At 38.0% G+C, this 19,749-nt stretch overlaps 1 protein-coding gene across 1 annotated transcript; it reads right to left on the bottom strand.

Annotated features, from left to right (window-relative positions):
* Positions 1-813: 813 nt before the first annotated feature.
* LOC123503606 (anaphase-promoting complex subunit 1-like) lies at positions 814-18,959 on the bottom strand. The gene is made up of 21 exons (XM_045253513.1): positions 18,668-18,959; positions 14,158-14,358; positions 13,808-14,036; positions 12,848-12,942; positions 12,381-12,537; positions 11,624-11,769; positions 11,204-11,484; positions 8,342-11,081; positions 7,123-7,431; positions 6,788-6,922; positions 5,863-6,036; positions 5,588-5,712; positions 5,112-5,270; positions 4,750-4,909; positions 3,787-3,884; positions 3,571-3,702; positions 3,173-3,347; positions 2,580-2,816; positions 2,194-2,422; positions 1,603-1,725; positions 814-1,201 (listed from the first exon to the last, which is right to left on the bottom strand). Exons 2-21 carry the CDS (start codon positions 14,317-14,319, stop codon positions 1,101-1,103), a joined length of 5,967 nt encoding a protein of 1,988 aa, XP_045109448.1. The 5' UTR covers positions 14,320-14,358; positions 18,668-18,959; the 3' UTR covers positions 814-1,100.
* Between the last annotated feature and the right edge of the window lie 790 nt (positions 18,960-19,749).

Here is a 19,749-nt window from a genome sequence, read left to right as displayed (position 1 = left end):
TTGTTAAGTGGAGTATTACTGTATTGGTAAATGACATTTTGTAGAAGCATTGAAACTGAATACTACATTACTTTGAGATCCTTTTGTGTGTACAGATTAAAGGCCAGCTTCTTTAAGACTGAATTACATTTAACCCCCCCCCAAAAAAAAAAATAAATAAATAAATAAATAAATAAATGTGTGTAGATTTTTTGTCAATTATGAGTAATACCTATTAGGGAAGTTATCCTTGGTGATGTCCATTCCAGAGCCTGTCTCACTAACATTTCCTCTTCCATTCTCATCATGTACCCATCATCACCTTACATTGATTGTTTTCCACAATCTCAGGCTCTTACTGTAGCTGATATTTTAATTTTTTAACTATGTATGTATATCTGGAAAAAAAAAAATCCCCACAAGGTCTTGCTGGTACCTCTTCACCAGCTCACAATCATCAGCCTCAATCAGAGTGTCTTACCTGTTATGAATAGTTTCTTTTATCACTAATAATGCTGGTAGAGTTCATAGAACATAGCTGTCATTGATCCTGGTGAGTTCATTAAATGTTTAGGTGGAGACATAGGGCATGTTGAGTGGTATACCACCTCAGCAAGTGACTTCCAAAACTTCATGTTTATGACTTCAAATGCTATTTTTCAATCTTTTCTTGATGTATGATTCAGCATTTACAAATCCTTTCCTTGTACCTGAGTTTAAAAATAAAAAGGATGATTGTCAACATCAAAGAATCTAGACCAGTAATTTTTGAGTTCCAGATACTTTCAAAATTGTAAATGTTGTATATTATTTGGCGCAATAATAACTTGCACATTTTAGCAAGGATTTATTACTCGCCAAAACTGTATTAAATATAGATAGTGCAAGATATGCATATAAAACATATTACATTGATGATACAAATGATTTTTCATGCTTAGTGTTGCATAAACAATGAAAGACAGCTTTTCTGTGGCACTTTCTATAGTAAAGGTGTTCAATGAAAATCAACCTGTTATATAGGTTGTGTTTATGTTTCTTAAGATAGCAACATCTGATATTTGTTTTATATGATAAAATTGTCATGAATATAAAAGGAATTTCAATATTGCACCAATTTCTCACTGAGAATTGAAAAGTATCTTCACAAGAGATGACACAGCAGCAGGCTGCACTTGAGCTTTCCTCAAAACAGCAATCAAAGGAAGAGGATCCAAGTAATCTGAAAAAAAAAAAGAAGACACATAGAAGAAACATTATTAGTGTAACACTACAAATATTCATGTACTGTTTAGTTGAATATAAGAAAGGAGGTAGTGGTGATAATCAAATCAAAGATAAGAGTGGCAGATTTTCACCATTAGTACTTTACTTGCTGTTACAAGTTGTGCAGTGATAGATTAATTGAAATCTGAGATTTCACTGAATTTAACTTATTCATTACACTCTCAAGGTTTCACTTTATTGCTGAACTTAATTGCTACATTTTTCTACTTTACACTTTCATTTTGTATAGGAGCATCTGAGGCAGTAGAAATAGTAATGATAGTGACAAGCACTGTTGAAATAGTCTTCCTAATGAGCACAAGGTTTGGCTCAACAACAACTATAATGTGACCTTACCTCTAGTAGATGGTAGGTCAGTAAATGCAGGAAGATGAAGCATTACAAGTGTAAAAGCACACTTGGCAGAGTACTGCCTGTCAGTATCTCCCTTCAGGTATCGCACCACCTCCTCTTGTGTCTCTGCAAAGCATTTATTTCAAAGATAAACTAAACTAAATTTTCATTTCTAAATTATGTTGAGTAAAATCTAAACATAGGTAGTGGTTCTCTTAATTTTATATACTTTTTTTAATTTGCAAATTTAGTTATATCCAATGAGAAGAAAATCTTAATTTGCATGTTGCATAATCCATAAGTTACAAGATTATTTAATATAATACTGCTTTTACAAATTTCATCTCCCATTACACATTATACAAAATTCTTTTTTTTTTTTTTTTTTTTTTTTGTGAAATTGATACTTAAATAAGTTATCTGCCAGTTATATGATGAAATAAAAATATCTGCATCACATGTCAAGTGCCCAGCAAAGTCAATTCACTGTTAATTGTTTTTTGCTTTGATATTGAAAGGGCTGTTCCTAAGTAATTCCTTCTCTCCTGATCAAAACTGTGAACAAGTGAAATAACTCAAAAAGAATGTATTCACCTTCAAGCCATGTATCAATAACGAGTTCCAACCGCTTGCTCAGTGACAAAGCTTGTTCAGCAGAAACAAGAGGCCTGGTTTTCCCCTTTGAGATGTTTTCAAGATGAGAAGAGCAATCTCTGTTTTCTTTATTAAGGTTGTGCATAAAGTGTGCTGCTCGAACTATCAGCTTTACATGCCACAGCAATAGACCGGCTCGCTGACTTAAATTGGAGATTCTTCTCACACCCTGAAGTACAATGGAATTTAAGTCACATAGAGTGCAACAATGTTGATGAAACATTTACATGTTATACATTATACTTTAGTAACTGAAAGGTGGTATCACAATTAAATATTTGATGGTTCACTCATACTGTGCTGAAATTGGTAATTTGTATACTTACTTGGAGTGCAGCAAGCCAGTTGGTTATTGCCTGAGGTTTCCCTACTGATAAATAATCATATATAATGGTAACAAGTGCCTGTGTAAAAGCTGCATCGCCATCATCCACCTTTGATGGTTCTGGTGTAGACACACTTGATGAGCCCTTGCTGACAGGTGAGCTGGCAGGTAATGCCCCACCAACCATACTGTGAACAAGCCTTGCTGAACATCCACTCACTTCTTCTAATACAGAACTCTGCAGAAAAATTAGATTCATGTATATGCTTCATTTTTTTACATTGTGATGTGATAGAATATTATTGGCAACGTAAGGCAATGCTTACGTGCAAATATCTAGTTATGGTACAAAGTTGGTAGTCTGTAGTGGGCATCTGTTTTAGTTAGGTTTCAAACATATATCAGTGTATGGAAAAGTTTTCTGATGGGAGGCCTACAATGCCACAACAAGATATGTTCAGGGCAAATGTGGTATGTTGAGACTCTAGATACGTTTTTGTTGCATGTTACTTTATAATAATAAAGAATAAGGATGATGTAAAAAGAAAATGGGAGAATAGTAATGATGATGACAGAGGAGTAACCTTGACTTGCCTTAATAGTCCAGCGAGCAGAGTCATCCTGGGTGAGGAGGTGAGCCAACTTGACCTGAAGTCCTGAGGGAGCAGCACCATAGGGATACCGGCCATCCTTTAGTTTGACAGCAAGCCCATCACCACACCTCAGTAGTGCTTCCAGGATATTCCATGACTTGTTGCCATTTGAAAATCTATAAATTCATATTTCATTAATTTTTTTCTTTTCCCTAAAACTTTTACTTAAATGAGTATTATTTGATACATGATCAATACTTCTGCTGAATTTGGGTTTAGATATATAATAGAATTTAATTTATTCATTATAATTATTATCTTTTAACAAAAGACATGCAAACATTCACATTGATCCTACCATTCATTTTAGAAACAAAGGACAAATTCATAAATATTCACCTGACAGGCCAATATCGGTGGTCACTGGCATCTCCTTCAATGATAATCTCAGACAGTTTGGAGAGTTCAGGCAGCATCAGTGGTGCCAAGGCCTCATATGACTGATTCTTGTACTGCTTGGTGTTATTGAATCTAGAATGCAGAAAACTATAGTAAAATTGATACATTAACAATTATTGCAGATGAAATGCATCTTACAATTAATTCGTTACATACCTAACAGTGACACTGACTTGACAAAGTCTCCCTGTGTCCACATCAATTGGCATCAAAAGTCTTGGTTCTGCTGCCAAGACATACAAGTGCCGCAATGCCTGGAAAGTCATGGATTTTTATTAAAACGTGTTGGATTTAAATCTGCAAATAGGAATTCAAAGAGAATATAAATAAGTGAATAACCATAGCTTCATTTATACAATTACAAAAAACACAAAAGCATACTTCATTAACCAATTCTACATCTTGCACATATCCTCACAAAATCCACTCCTCTATACTATAAACCTTCCATACTCTTCCTTACTTCCTCTATTATATTATTCATTCAAATGTGTTTATGCTGCTCTACCTGTCATGCCTTGTCAGATTTTACACTCTCAAGAGAATAATGAAATGTTAACTGGCTTTCCACTCTATCAGACAAGATTTTGGCTGTTATGTGTCTGACTACTGAAAGTGTTGTATATCAACTTTCCTTCTTCTAATGCTTTCAAAAATATTTTTATCCTTGATCTTAAGCCATTTCAATTGAAATGCATCAAAAACAATAATAATCAGCATATTCTTTTATGTCAACTTGCATCCTCCCAGTTCATTACCATAAATATCTTGTTCATGGTAAGGAATGATGAGAATGATGTGGAGAGCATCAGTCACAGAGGCACTCAAAAAACAAATACAAATGTCATCTAAGAGATTTTGTTTCTTATAATTTTTTCAAACAACTTCAAATAATTTATTTTTGAGAATCAAGGTTTTATTGAGGTGCATACAATACTATTGCAAGTAGTATTGCGTGGATGACAGCATGGATTAGGCAGAGGTTATTAGATACCATGCACACCTCAGGTCTCTATAGCAATAATCACTACAACGCAACACACTAGTCTTCTAAAAGTCACAAAAATCAACTATATGATATTATCAGCGAGATCTTTCTTCCTGAGAAACAAGATTCACCTGCAAATGGTAGCGGTTATCATTGGAGTGTGTTGGGAACTTTGGGAAGCAAGCAATGAGGAGAGCAGCAATGGCCATATTGGAAGTGGACAAGGAGAAGCGACCACCACCTAGGAACAGGAATCCAAGAGCCATGTGGATGGTCAAATGGGAGCCATACCTGTAATAAAAAGGGTACTTTTAATAAAAACATTCTCAATCTCATACACTAAAATTAATATATTCAAGGTATTGCCATTGGAGTTAGACCAACAAGGACCTAGAAGATAAGAGATGGATGAATGCCGGAGAAGGGACCATCTACAATCCCATTAAGAAAAGTAAGTACATTAAAAGAATGATGATGATAATGATTAACTCACCCCACCGTTGAGTTTGAGGGACCCACTCTGGAGCGGAGATAACGCACAATACGTAGCACATCCAGGTCCCCCGTGCCAGCCATCACCATAGACAAGCTCAACAGGATAACATTCAAACAAGTCTCTATGGTGGATTTTCCGGCCAATTCAGCTACACTCCTACAATCAATCAATAAAATCAAATCTATAAGAAACATATCTTAAGATCATAATAACAGTAATGATAATAATAACAATAATGGTAATAATATAATAACATTAATAACAACAACAATGAAATCATTATTAAATATTGCTTCTACTTTATTTTTTCATGGAATATAAAGTTTTCATAATAAAATTTCAGTCCTTCTGTGCTCAATATCTTCTATGAAAGCTATACATATCTTTAAACTCCATACCTTAAGGACAGTAAGTACAGATATAATGTACTGTTTACATCTACCATAATTGAGGTGAAAAATACAGCTACATACCTCTTTGTGAAGTTGGTAAACATGCGTGTGTACTTCCACAGTATCTGGAAGGCTTCATTATTGGCAGATCCAGCAAATTTCAACCCTATGACCATGCAAGAACCAGCCAGTATGTTGTAGAAAGCCTGAGGAATAAATTACATGAACACATGAAGTATATTATAAAATTCATCTTTCTAAATTGTACATAGTCCTCAAATTTTCTGAAATATCTATCATTTTTATATTCATATCTGCATCAATGGAAAATAAAGAGTTTACAGCAGAACACTAACCTGATGCATTGATTCATAATCTATACCAGGAGTAGACTGGTTTCCTCCACGATGAATATGAGTCAAAACTGAGGGTGGAACATGACTCTCTATCCATTCAGCACTGGGCACCACTTCATCCCACATGATGAGGCCCAAAGCTACTGTTCGCAGTAGCAGAAAGTCAGGCCGTACCTAATAAAAGAAATTGGAACCTAATTTGAAGTCTAAATTTCTAAAGGGACAGACAAGGAAAGTCACATTTAAGTGGTAAAAGTGTGAAAAGAGTTGTGAGCTTAAGGTATTTGAAAGGAGGTTCTCTATCTGGTCATCAGGACATTGAATCATGTGGATTATATGAATACATTATTAAAAAAAAAATCATTTTCCTTTTGTAGCAGAAAAAAATGTGTACACATATATTCTGCCTTCAATGACAAAACAAACTTCACTCCTAATTCATCTAAAAATCCCTCTGAGGTACTTTTACCTTTCATGCACTTTGAGAGCACTTCCAGCAGCAAACTTGCAACTTTGGGAGTCATTTTATGGGTTACGAGCAACTTCGACAGTACTGTAATCTTTACTTTGAGAGTGACATTTACATTTCAATATTTATTAATATCCTCCTCTCAAGGAGATGCACATCATTTCACCACTACCTAGAATTAACAGGAATACATACCAACTACTTATATTTAACATATATATATATATATATATATATATATATATATATATATATATATATATATATATATATATATATATATATATATATATATATATATCACTTCACCATAGAATGGCATTGAATTACTATTCACACAAATAATGAATATTGATGAATACACACTTTGGGTTAGAGAATAAAGGGAAGACAGACAGACAGATTAAACATATGAATAAGACAAACAATTATACAAAATTTATAAAGAAGGCTCACCTGATCCAACAGATAAGGTGTGTTTGGTGCAACCATCCATTCAGCAATGGCACGGTTATTTGTTTGAAAATATATCATCCCTAGAGCCAAGGTGGCTCCTGGGGCAGTGACATCGATGTTCACACACTCTCCTTCCTGTTCATCAAAAAATATTACTGACTGACATTATTTCTGAATACAGTCTTTAGATTATATTGTAGGCAACTGAATGTCATGAACTTCTTTATAATAACAATTCCACTTAGTTATAGATACTATTCTTTAAACTTTTTATAATATCTGAAAATGTGATATAAAAAGTATATTTCTACTTACAATATTCATATATAACAAACCTTTATCTGGTAGCTGGGTGACTTATACTTGTCCCTGTGTATGCCAAATAATGGCTTCTTATGGCCACCTTCTATGTAGTGATAGAGCTCTCCAGCAATATTAAGATCTGTAAAACCTGCTGCCTCTCCACCTCTTCCAAACATCACAAGGCCAAGTGCTAATCCAGCTGCCAATGAGTAGGATTCCCGGTCATTTGAATTTTCCATTTCAGGCCCTGGAGGACGACCTATTTCCTGCATCAAGACTTCAGCTATGTGGCGGTGGGCTGTGTCCTGATACACTAAACCAACACCTATGATGGCTGCAACCTGTGGGAATAGTTCTATGTAGTATCAACATAAACATACAAACAAAATCATCATCATACTCTTGAATGGATTCACAAATTTGTACATGTAAAGTACATCATCAAGTTGCATAACCTCTAAGGTCACAGTATTGAAGGAGGAGGAGGAGGAGGAAGAGGAGGAGGAGGGGGAGGAGGAGGAAGAGGAAGATCAGAGAGATTGCTATGCTACATTTGCTACGTGAATTGAGAAAATTAAATAAAAATAAAGATCAGACACACACACACACACACACACACACACACACACACGCACGCACGCACACACACACACACACACACACACACACAATGGAGTGGTGACATTCTGAGGTCATGGGGAGGGACAGGGCATGGACCAGGAGGGGAGGGTCAAGTGGGTGGAGCTTTAAGGCTTAGTTTTTGAGGGAGTTTAACCAATCCAAGGGAACCAGAAGCCTTCACCTGGTGTGGATGTGCCAGATATCGCTACTGGAAAATATATGGGCTAAGACTGGCAAGGAGTTTACAGGCCGCAACTGTACATCATCAAGTTGCATAACCTCTAAGGTCACAGTATTGAAGGTTTTTGTTCATATCTCTAAAATCTCTACTATCTTTATTCAGATCTCTGATTCTTTTCATCTTATTCCACCATTCTTTCAATATGTTCAAACAACTTCAGTCTATTTCTTTTCATCACCACACCAAAGAATTCAATTTTTATTCCTTTCACTCATTTTACTATCCGTGATCACAGGTTGTTCAGGGATACACAACATATCCATCTAATCCTTCTCATTTCCATTTTGCCATTAAATAAATTCTATCACTTGAATATGTGTCAACATTAAAAAAGCCAGTACACTGCAACTAAAATTAAATATCTTGTAAAAGAACATGGGCTTACTAACCTGAACTGTATGTGGTACATCTAATTCTGTTGATGTTGGAGGCAAGAGACATTCTAAGTGGACACTAAGGAGTTTAGTGGTTTGAATGTCCATTGTTCCTCTCTTGGCTACTGACATACCCAGCAAGAGCCCGACACATGTCATTTCTTGGCCACGAGCTAAATAGTCATGCATATTGACAGTCACCAGGTTCCGGAGATGCCCTGTGAGTCCAAGTGCCATTAGGAATCCTGCATGCTCCGTTGGGCTGTCGAGAGATCCTTTTGGTTTGTTGTACACAATCCAGGTGGAGTCAATTTCTCCACAATTAGGTGCAATCTTGAGTCCTGCTGCAACACCATTGTGAAAATGTGGCCACATGTCCATATTTGGAGGTACTTCAATATTTGAGAGATCAATTGTTGTGCCTCTTGGGGGAGCTTTACCTGAAAGGTTGAGTTTAGGTATTGGAAGAGTTTCTGTAATTACTGGTGCAGAAGTACACAAAGTGAACATTCCTCGTCCAACAGGCAGTGCCATAGTTCTGATACAAAGAGCATACAAATGTCGCTCTTGTTCTTCTAGGAAATCATGATCAGATACCTCTGGTCGTTGTACAATGTTGATGGTCACTGCTTTGGAGGAACAAAGCATACGCCGAACCTCAGTTATTCTCTGGTCTTCGACCCATCTGAGAGCCAGCATGTCTGTATCCAGGGTCTCCATGCCATCTTCATCCTCTTTTGACAAATTATTAGTCTTTTTCACTTCTTGTGCTAAATCCTGTTCACGATGACACCGTACTTTAATGTTAAAGGGATCTTTCAGCCTCCCATTGTCAGTGTCTTCATTTTTAGCAGCAGTATCCCTCTGTGCTACCAAGTCAGGTCTATGAATAAGATTGTAGGCAGAGGCTGACCAATTTTCAGGGGGCCACATTCGACACATGTGTTGAGCATTCATTAAAAGAAGTGACACTCCTGGTGATAGGAGTTGAATATCCCTTACTGTTAAGCCCAGTTCATCAGTTAGAAGTACTATTTTTTCATGAATATTTGGTGTTGTATCAGTATTCTGGGTAATGCTCAGAGGAAGAAAAGTTGGAGCATAAGATTTGTGATTGTTTGGAATGATGCAGTTCAAGAATCTTTCCACAGGTATATCTTGTAAATGACAATCAGCAGCTGCAACTGAATACAATAAAACAAGGTTCTTGGTAGTTGTGCATACATGAGGAATACAAGGGAAAGGTTGGAGTTCTGCACCTTCCATGATATCATACAAATGTTTCAACACTTGTGGTGGTTGTTGAGTAACATATGCTGGCCGCACAAGTTTTAGTGATTCTGTCAGTGGAACTTGAGGATGAGGTCCTTGTAAAGGACACACAGTAGGAAAATCTCTCCAGTAATGATGGAGGTAATGTGGGGCTCTAAGGTCTGCTGCAAGCTGATCAAGACAAGGGACAAGAAGGTTGCAGAACTCCCAATGTAGAGAATTTAACTTGAAGTCTTCATACACTAAATGAAGGGTAAAGTGTATGGATGGTAGATATGAAAATAGAGGTGCATTAACATTGACTGTTCCCCTGCTAACTTCCTGCTGCTTCTGTACAACACCTACTTTCTGTAGGCCCAGCATTTCACTAAGACTGCTCCCAGCAGCAACATGTAAAGGAGAAGACAAGATATATTCCCAGTCATTATCAGAGCCACTATCTGCAGCTCGAAACTTCTTTGATGCAACCAAAGGACTAAATGCATCTGATGTTTCAACTGGATAAGTTAAAGCAAGCTTATCAGTGTCATATCCTATCATGGATAACATCATCATTGAAAATAAAATCCATTCACCCTGAGGAGAAAAATCATCTGATCCTGGTGCATTCCTTGTTGCATACCACTTGTTGATCAACTGAAGTGCTGCATCCAATGGCAGTATGAACTTCAATGCAGCAAGGGAATGCCTTACAAGTGGAGAAGATGTCATTTCTGGAAGAGTTATTCTGTACAGATTCCCATTAGCATGTTCAAGAGTTATTCGAGTATCTGCTGCATCCCTGAGAGCAACGATGGCAGAAGAAAGTGGCAAACCAGGATCCTCAGCAAAGGAAGACTCAATGTGCATTTTCTCAGTCACAACTGGTGATAGTCCAACATCAAACTTTGCATCAGCTGATGAAGGTGGCCGGCTTGAGGTTAGAAGACCTGACCTTCGCAGTGGTGTTGTAGCAGGGCTTTGGAGATGTGAAGATATGTTGAGCGAGGAAAAGTCCTTAAATAAAGATGAATTGAATGCAGGTAATCCACTGATATTAATGCGACTTACATGAACAGTTCCTGTATAAAGCAGCAAACTGTTATTACTGTCAACAACTATCATCATTTTCAATGCTCTCAAAGGACGAGCATCTTTAGCTGGTATTGAGGAGACAGAGCCAAAGATTAAACTTGATTGATCATTTGTGTAATCATACTTGATGCAACGTAGTATTCCTGCTTGTGAAAGCATCAAGCAAAGATATTTCTGTTCAACATGATCTTCCGTCAGGAATGCCCTAGTGGCTCGACCAAGAGAATGATCTGTCCACAAGTGATCAAGGCAAATGTCTGGCACAAGAGGCTCTGGCTCAATTAGCGTTTCATTCAGAAATGTCAGCTGTGATGTTCGGGAGGTACGATGACCAGGGGAGCGACAGGGGGAGGGACTCACGGCAAGTCGCATATGCTGTCCACCAAACACTGATGGTGACTGGGTTCGGCTGTAAAATCAAAACAGGGATATATAAATAGACTGTAAAATTTGTCATGATTAACCCATACTTTGAATGAAAAATTATAAAAGATGATAAAACCAATAATTTTTCAAGAATCAAATTCTCACCTCAGTGTTGCCATGTGACTTCTGGCTGTTTGAGAATGTTGGAGCTTAGGTGTGATCATTGGATTGGGAAATAATGTTCTGGTGCGAGAAGTGGCAGGAGTTGGAGTGTGTACAGGCACCTGAGTAGTAGGGGATGTCATGTTGGAGTGATTCTGGGAGAATGAATGAGAGTGTGAGTAGGAGTGTAGTTGAGTGTAGGAGCCAGCACTGGACAGCAGAGATGTGATAGGTGTATTGCTAAGGCTGGGTTGAACTCCACTTTGGAATATGAGGTTGTTTTCCTGAAACAAAATCATTCTAATAAAATCATATTTCAAGCAAAGTCCTCATTTATTACATTAGATCTTATACATTCAGTGTGGACCACACACACACACACACATATATTAAATATGATAGATTAAGATGAATCATATTTACCTCAGTCTTGGCCCTTCTTATTTTCCATATGGTGTGACTATTATTGACAGAATTGTAAAGAATACAAATGGACGGGTCCTGAGACATGAACACAGCCTGCTGTGCTAGGTCACTCATATAAGAAGGATGAGATGAACCACTGAAGCCTGAAATAAAACATGTCGTATATATTTTGAGTTAGTGACTTGATCTTAAGAATAAAGTACACTTAACCCTCGGCTATCGCGCCCAGTTGGGGCCGAAATAGCCGCGCCATAGCCGAAAACGCGATAGCCGAATTGATCTTGGCGGAAAGGCGGTTTTGGCCAATGAGCGCTCAGATATTCCATGACGTCATGGCGGGGCGCATGATAGCAGGCATCTGAGGTCGCGATAATGAAATTTTAGCAGCTTTTCATGGGTGCGCGATAGCAATAAAACGCGATAGCCAAAGTCGCGAAAGCCGAGGGTTGACTGTATGAGGTTTCATATTCTTAATTTATCAAGACTGGAAAAAGTGAAAGAAAGAAATACAATTTTTAACTGTATATAATTGAATGTTTGTATTTTCTAACAATTTTAGGATTTTTTTCAATTTTCTTAATTATGAACTGCCACAAAATGAAGTCCTAATACATAAACAAATAGATAAATAAAAAAAAATTGACAGTTTAGCAATGTATGAAGAATAAAGAGAAACTAAAAGACATCTCATTAACTTCTTCCAATGTTTTGAATCTAACCTGTGACTGGCTGCTCAGAAGTAAAAGTGACTTACCTGCTCTGTAGAGCAAGGGATTTATTTCATCCAGTGGGTGAAGTAAACTATAAAATGTTGGCAAACTTTCAGCCTCTTGCTTCTGAGAGGCAATCTCTGAGGCCATCACCTGACGCTCTAGCAGGATTCCATACTTGACTGGCCACACTTTCCTTACCTGGCACAAGATAACATTATATCATAAGAGTTAATCCTCTTCTGCAGAGGTTCGGATTTCACAACAAATCCTATAATTTTCCTTGAATGCAGTTATAGTATGTACATTGTACAGTATATTGGAATTATCTTAAAATAGGAGGTATAGGTGTGATTAAGAGATTTCCTAGGATATGTGATACATCCTGTTGGTGGCTGAAGTAAAGCTATTTAAGATCAAAGGGATAATGAAAAGTCACGTTATGAAACTAGCCAGGGCGAAGAGTTAGTAAAGGTTGATGATGACGCTGCACCAAACAGACAATACTTACCGGGAATGGAAGAGCTACAGAATAGTCATCTCCATCTTCAGTAATGATGGTGAGGCAGTCATTCTCCACAATACAGATACTAGGAAGAGCATCACCTATACCCAAGAAATAAAAAAAAAGCTATCTATGTAATGGGTTGTATACATAATATATCATAAAGATGTCTATTATGTACCAGAAATTAATGCTGTTACATACAAGTTAAAAATCTACAATTTATAACAGAAAAGGGAAAATGCAACTGAAAACTTCCTCTTATCACTTTAAGAATGACAGTAATGGAATCACTGGTCTCTATCTAACATTCATAATATCTCACTAGGATTCAGATCATAAAGAAGAAAATTATTTGGAATGCAGAAGATTTATATTAGCATGTAGTGCTACATCCACAATGAAGGATCCAAAACTGAATTACAGTGGTTTTGTAATTTGTCAATATTCAGTACCTACTCATACTCATTATGCATATCTTCAGTGTTTTAAATAATATCAAGCAGTTCTTCATTATCTTCATAATGTAATTCAACAACAGATACTGGACATGAGTTGAGTAACATACTTTGTAGGGGTATCAAGACAACTATCTGGCAATGTTCTTTGTACCTTTCCCAAATATGTTTTGCTATGAACAGAGTTACTAAGAAAGACCATGTGTCCTGCTCTCCAACATTGCTTCTTATGTTATCTACCTGTGCATCTCAAGTTGAAGATACTACTAGTAGCGTTCAAATCCAAGATGTGAGAGGACTTTAAGAAAGATGGAATCCAAAAATAAAGCTTCCGCTTAGAATTCAAAATATGTTTTCTTATTTTTATTTCATTATATTTTTCTCTCTAGCCTATGATAAAATATTTTTTAAGGTTTCTATTTTAATCTTTTTCATAACTGGATTAAAAAGTGTCATTATCATAATCCTACTGTTACTCTGCACAACAGACCATATGCATATAATTTACCAGTAGGTTCTTCAGGAACAGGTTCTCCTAGCAAAGGTGGTTGGTCAGGATAGGTGTAAAACGTAGCAAACATAGCATGTACTACTGTGGAGTCACATGTCATACACTTGACAACCTGGCGAGACCCAATTCGTCCCGCTTGGCCTCGTGACCACACAACTCTTGACCCACTGACATAAAGCTCTTCCTCCGTCAATCCATCTTTGCTGTGGCGTACATCCCACCATTCCTGAAGATAATAGACATGAAGTAACTTCCCGAGTTCCTGATTAATAACACCAAAGAATCATTAGTAAACTAATAAAATACCTTTGTATAGTCGAACTGAAGATATGCCATAGTGAAAATACCTTTGAGCCATTAATGGAGACTGTGTCCAACTGTCTCAGGAGGTCAATGTGAGGAGGCACCTGGCTGGGCCGTGGAGGAGGCAGACCAACCTCCCCAGGATGGTGCTCCAGATAGTCACGTCCAAAAGGCACAAAATCTTGTGCATCTCCACATGAGATCATAATGTATGCTTCATTAAACTCATCCAGATTTGAGGAAACCTGAGAATATATTACATGAAGGATCAATTAGAAACATTAATATTCAGGAAAAGCTTGATGTATCCATGAGATCCTAGTCAAGAGAAACTAACATTGTCTGACTATTTTCAACATTACATTTACAAAATTAATTATAAATACAAATAAATATTTCATTTAAAGAGTTTGTCTTAAGCATAAAGGAGAACAATAACATAAAATGGCAGAGAAGCACCACTAACCCTTTACCTACAACAACCTGTGGGAATGTGGGTTTCTGGTTGAGGTAAATTAAATCACAATCATATGCAACAGGAAAGCACATTCTGCAATAACAACAGCACAAGCAATCTAATGAAAATTTCACTATATCAGAAGAAAAATCATTATCGTATGCCATGGCAGAAAAATCAATACCGTGCTTTACATAATCTAACCCAGTGGTGGGCAAACTTTTCAGTGCTCGGATCACATTAAAAAAATAACAATCTTATACAGCCACATACAAAACTGACCCAAAATTATCTTTATTTGAAATAGAAGATAAAAGGTTTTCAAAGAAAAGTCACTCTCCAACACTTATGCACATCTGCGGGCAGAAAATGAAATGCTCATAATAATTTTTGGCATTGTTTATTAACTTTCTCTTTCAAATTTACTAGCCTTCATTTGGTAGACCGTAGTTTGCCCATACCTTATCTAACTTGCCGTAATGTAACATACCCTGATAATTTACTTCCTGGTAATTAATAAATTTTGTCTCACCCTACCCAAAAATCTCCCACATTCCCACAGGTCCTCAAGCTTGTTGGGGGTGGGGGTTTGGTGGCATTTTTCTGCCACTTTATATTAGCCTATCATATTGGGTTTTGTGAAGGTCTGGTAGAAAACAGTTGAAAAATAAGATGCCAGAGTTGTACTGGTCCTTTACCATAAAATCGGCGAGTATCGCGGTTTTTATCTTTTATTGTTATTTACATACTAATTGCATGCCTCCCCTCAGCCTCACTGCACAAGGCTTTCTTCTTCCTCTCATCCCTATTCTGTCCACCTTTCTAATGCAAGAGTTAACCTGCACTCTCAATCATTCATACCTTTCTCTGGTAAACTCTGGAACTCCCTACCTGCTTCTGTATTTCCGATTTTCTATGACTTGTCTTCTTTTAAGAGAGAGATATCAAGACCTTTGCTCCCTAATTTTGAATAACGCTTTTCTTTCTTCTAGAGAACCAACACCAAGTGGGCCTCTTTTGTATCTTTTTTTTTTTTTTTTGCTCTTGGCTGACCCTCTCTCCTACATTAGGAAAAAAAAAATTCTAACTATCTACTACATGTGTGTGTGTTGAAAGAGAACACACACACACACAGGACTAAAGAAACTTACATATGAGCGAAATGTAATGTATTCCAACATAAATGGAGTGATATCGGGGATTTTAGAACTCAACGATTACTTGAGGGACAAGAACCCAGATATTGTGGGTCTTACTGAAACAAAACTGAGAGAGGGAGAAGACCTGATGAAGGTTGGAGAAGGGAAATATAACGTTTGGAAAAGAAATAGAGTAGGTAAGATGGGAGGAGGAGTGATGTTGCTGGTTAAAAAAGATATAAAGGTGGATCAAGTGAAAAAGGTATGGGAAAGGCAGAAGTGCTAAAGATCAGAGCAGAAACTAATGAAGGAAAAAAGAGGCACTACATAGTGGTGTACGTACCACCTAAGACAAATGCATGGTCAGTACAGGAATATGAAGAAATGATAAGTGATACAGGAACATGTCTGGAAGAAATGTTGGGTGGCTGTGAACGAACTATAATGATGGGAGATTTTAATTGTAAAGAGGTGTGTTGGGAGGACTGGTCAATGGAAGGATCAGAGACAACATGGGAAATACACTATTGACACTGGCAATGGAAAATGTGTTAACTCAGTGGGTCAAAGAAGATACTAGGTTTGGAGGAGAGGGAGCATCGTCAAGACTGGACTTGGTCTTTAGTACAGAGCCAATGGTCATTGAGGAGATGAGGGTGGAGTGCCCTTTAGCAAAGAGTGATCATGCAGTTTTGGAGTTCAAGGTGATAGACGAAGAGAAATCTAGAAGAAATGAAGAATATAAAGTGGGAAGATGGAATTATGCCAAGACAGATTTTGGAAACCTAAAGAAATTCTTTCAAGAGACAAATTGGATGAAATTCAAGAGTGCTAAGGAGCAAATGAAAAGTGGAAGGAATTTATAAAAATATACAAAGAAGGTGAGAAAAATTTGTACCAATAAGACAACATAGAGAAGTTGGAAAGCAGGACTGGTTTAACGATAGATGTGAAAAGGCTAGAACAAGAAAAGAGGATGCATGGAAGAGGTGGAGAAGGAAAAGACGGATTAAGCAGTGGGAAAGTTACAAAAGAGCAAGAAATGAATATGTGTTGATTAGAAGAGAAGAAAGAAAGAAACAAGAAAAGGATATAATTGATAAATGTAAAGACCAACCAAGGCTTTTTACAGACATGTGAACAACAACATCAAAAATAGAGAAAGTATTGAAAGTTTAGAAGTAAATGGAGTATACAGTGAAGATCCCAGGGAAATGGCAGAGGCTATGAATGGATGCTTTCGGAAGGTATTCACAAAGGAGACTGCTTTTGACAAACCACTGGTAATGGAACAGAAAGGGATTATGAAGGAGTTTCAAGTAACTGTGGAGGAGATCAAGAACATGATGGGGAGTTTAGAAGTGAGAAAAGCTGTGGGACCTGATGGGGTATCAGGATGGATTTTAAGAGAATGCAGGGAGCAATTGGCAGAAAAAGTTTGTGAAGTAATTGATGCCTCATTAAGGGAAGGCGTAGTGCCCCAAGACTGGAAAAGAGCTAACATTGTCCCAATCTATAAATCAGGTAACAAGAGAGACCCATTGAACTATAGACCAGTGTCACTTACAAGTGTGGTAGCTAAGATGTGTGAGAGGGTGGTGAAGACTAGATGGACAGACTTCTTGGAGAAAATGACATACTTTGTGAGTGTCAATTTGGTTTTAGGAAAGGGCGTTCATGCACGACAAACCTGATATGTTACTATTCGAGGGTGATAGATGTAATACAGGAAAGAGATGGTTGGGCTGATGGAATATATCTGGATTTAAAAAAGGCCTTTGATAAGGTACCACACCAGAGACTGATCTGGAAACTTGAAATGGTAGGAGGAGTGCATGGCAGTTTACTAAAATGGATGGAAGACTTTTGGTAGGAAGAGAAATGAGAACAATAATTAAGGACAGACCATCAGAATGGGGATTGGTGGAGAGTGGAGTTCCACAGGGATCAGTGTTGGCACCAGTAATGTTCGCAGTCTACATAAATGACATGGTGGATGGGGTGTCCAGTTATGTGAGCCTATTTGCAGACGATGCAAAATTGTTACGAAAAGTGAGATGTGACAAAGATTGCGAACTACTCCAGGAAGACTTGGACAGAATATGGAAATGGAGCTGTACATGGCAAATGGAGTTCAACACGACAAAATGCAAGAAAATAGAGTTTGGCAAGAGTGAAAGAAGAATCAGGAGTATGTACAAGATAGGAAATGAAGACATAAAACCAGTCATGAAGAAAAAGACCTTGGGGTGACAATTACCAATGACCTATCGCCAGAGAGACATATAAACAAAATAATTGGAGAAGTATTGAACTTATTGAGGAACATAAGAGTGGCGTTCGTATATCTAGATGAAGAAATGATGAAGAAAATAATTACTGCAATGATAAGACCGAGGCTTGAATATGCAACAATACAGTGGGCTCCGAACTTAAAGAAACACATAAGGAAACTAGAGAAAGTACAGAGGGCTGCAACGAAAATGGTGCCTGACTTAAGAGATTTGACTTATGAAGACAGACTGAAAAGAATGCAACTTCCAACCCTGGAAAACAGAAGAGAAAGGGGAGACCTGATAGCAATATACAGAGTGATGATTGGCATGGAAAAATGGATAGGGAAGATCTGTGTATGTGGAATGGAAGAATGTCGAGAGGGCATGGGAAAAACTAAAATGGCCACTTATAGGAGAGATGTGAAAAATATAGCTTCCTCATAGAAGGGTGGAAGCATGGAATAGTTTAGACGTGGAAGTGGTCAACGCAAGGAATATTCATGATTTTAAGAAAAAGCTGGACATTAATAGATATGGAGACGGGACAACACGAGCATAGCTCTTTTCCCGTATGTTACAATTAGGTAAATACAATTAGGTAAATACACACACACACACACACACACACACACACACACACACACACACACACGTAGATAACACGAAGGCTTCCAACACTTACCGCCCCACGAGTCTTTTTGTTCTTGTATCACAGTTCAGGTGAAATACAGCGTCACACTACTTCAATGGAGACTAAAAGGGTTGTTTTGTCTTGAGCTGCTTCATCATCTACATTGAAAGAAGTCTCAGCGCCACACCAATTCTGGATTTCGTTTGATATTTTGAGGCCTTGCAAGCTGTGGTACCACAACCTCTAATGCCACAGAGATGTTGGTAGCAGGCAGATTATGTAGTTAGTTTCCAGCAAGGTAACTAAAGTGTCCAGACCGCGCCGCGCCAACTTCCCCAAAACAAATATCTTGATCTTGATCTTGATACTACAAGCGACTCGGGATCACTCCTGAGCCGGGCCTTTGGATCGGCAGCTCCTGTAGATGACAAAAAAAGGCACACAGAAAAAAAGGAAAAAAAAAGAAGAAGAAAAAGGAAACAGGGTCCTTTGCTCTAGCCGTCTGTACATCTGGCACGCCACAGTCTCTCCAGAAACTCCTTCACCGCCTCAATCATCCTTTCATTCGTTTCTCTACTCAGTCCCAGCAGCACCACCATCCACTCCCTCCCCGTCTTTTCCACTCTTTCGTTCCTATTATGCCCTGACTCAGTCAACACCACTTGCATCATCTCATACCTGTCTCTGGCATACTTCACACACTCCAGCATCACATGCTCCACCGTCTCGTCCTCTCCCGAGTCACACATCTGGCACACTTTGCTGCGGGACTCAGACCACCTGTAACTCCTTGCATTCACATCCATACACTGTGCCCTAGCTCTGAAGAGAAGATCACCACCCAGGCTTCCATCGTACCACCTCTCATACATCGGGGCCTCTTTCACCTTGTACCATTCCAGAGTAGTCTTTCGTTCCATCCCATTCCTCCATTCATTCAGTCCCATACTCTTCACATCTCTGTCTATCTCACTCTTCCACTTCCTCACATCCCATTCTGTTCCCACTCTGCCTCCTCTTGTCACGACCCATTCCAGCTCATTCTGATTCACCCCAGCCATTCTCACTGCCCACCCAACCTGTAGACCATTCCTCTCTGTCATTCTCATACACCTTTTCCTCCATTTGCTTCC

The sequence above is a fragment of the Portunus trituberculatus genome, chromosome 14 (genome assembly GCF_017591435.1).
Source record: "Portunus trituberculatus isolate SZX2019 chromosome 14, ASM1759143v1, whole genome shotgun sequence".
Lineage (NCBI taxonomy): Eukaryota > Metazoa > Arthropoda > Malacostraca > Decapoda > Portunidae > Portunus > Portunus trituberculatus.
The sequence above is the reverse complement of the archived record's forward strand: the minus strand, read 5'-3'. Positions and strand labels throughout refer to the sequence as shown.

Excerpts from the sequence above, each read along its gene's own strand:
- LOC123503606 (XM_045253513.1), bottom strand. The coding sequence starts at position 14,319 with ATGATCTCATGTGGAGATGCACAAGATTTTGTGCCTTTTGGACGTGAC. Across the intron at positions 12,943-13,807 it reads TGTTCCTGAAGAACCTACTG|GTGATGCTCTTCCTAGTATC; the intron begins GTAAATTATATG and ends TCTTGGGTATAG. Across the intron at positions 3,885-4,749 it reads ATAACCGCTACCATTTGCAG|GCATTGCGGCACTTGTATGT; the intron begins GTGAATCTTGTT and ends ATGACTTTCCAG.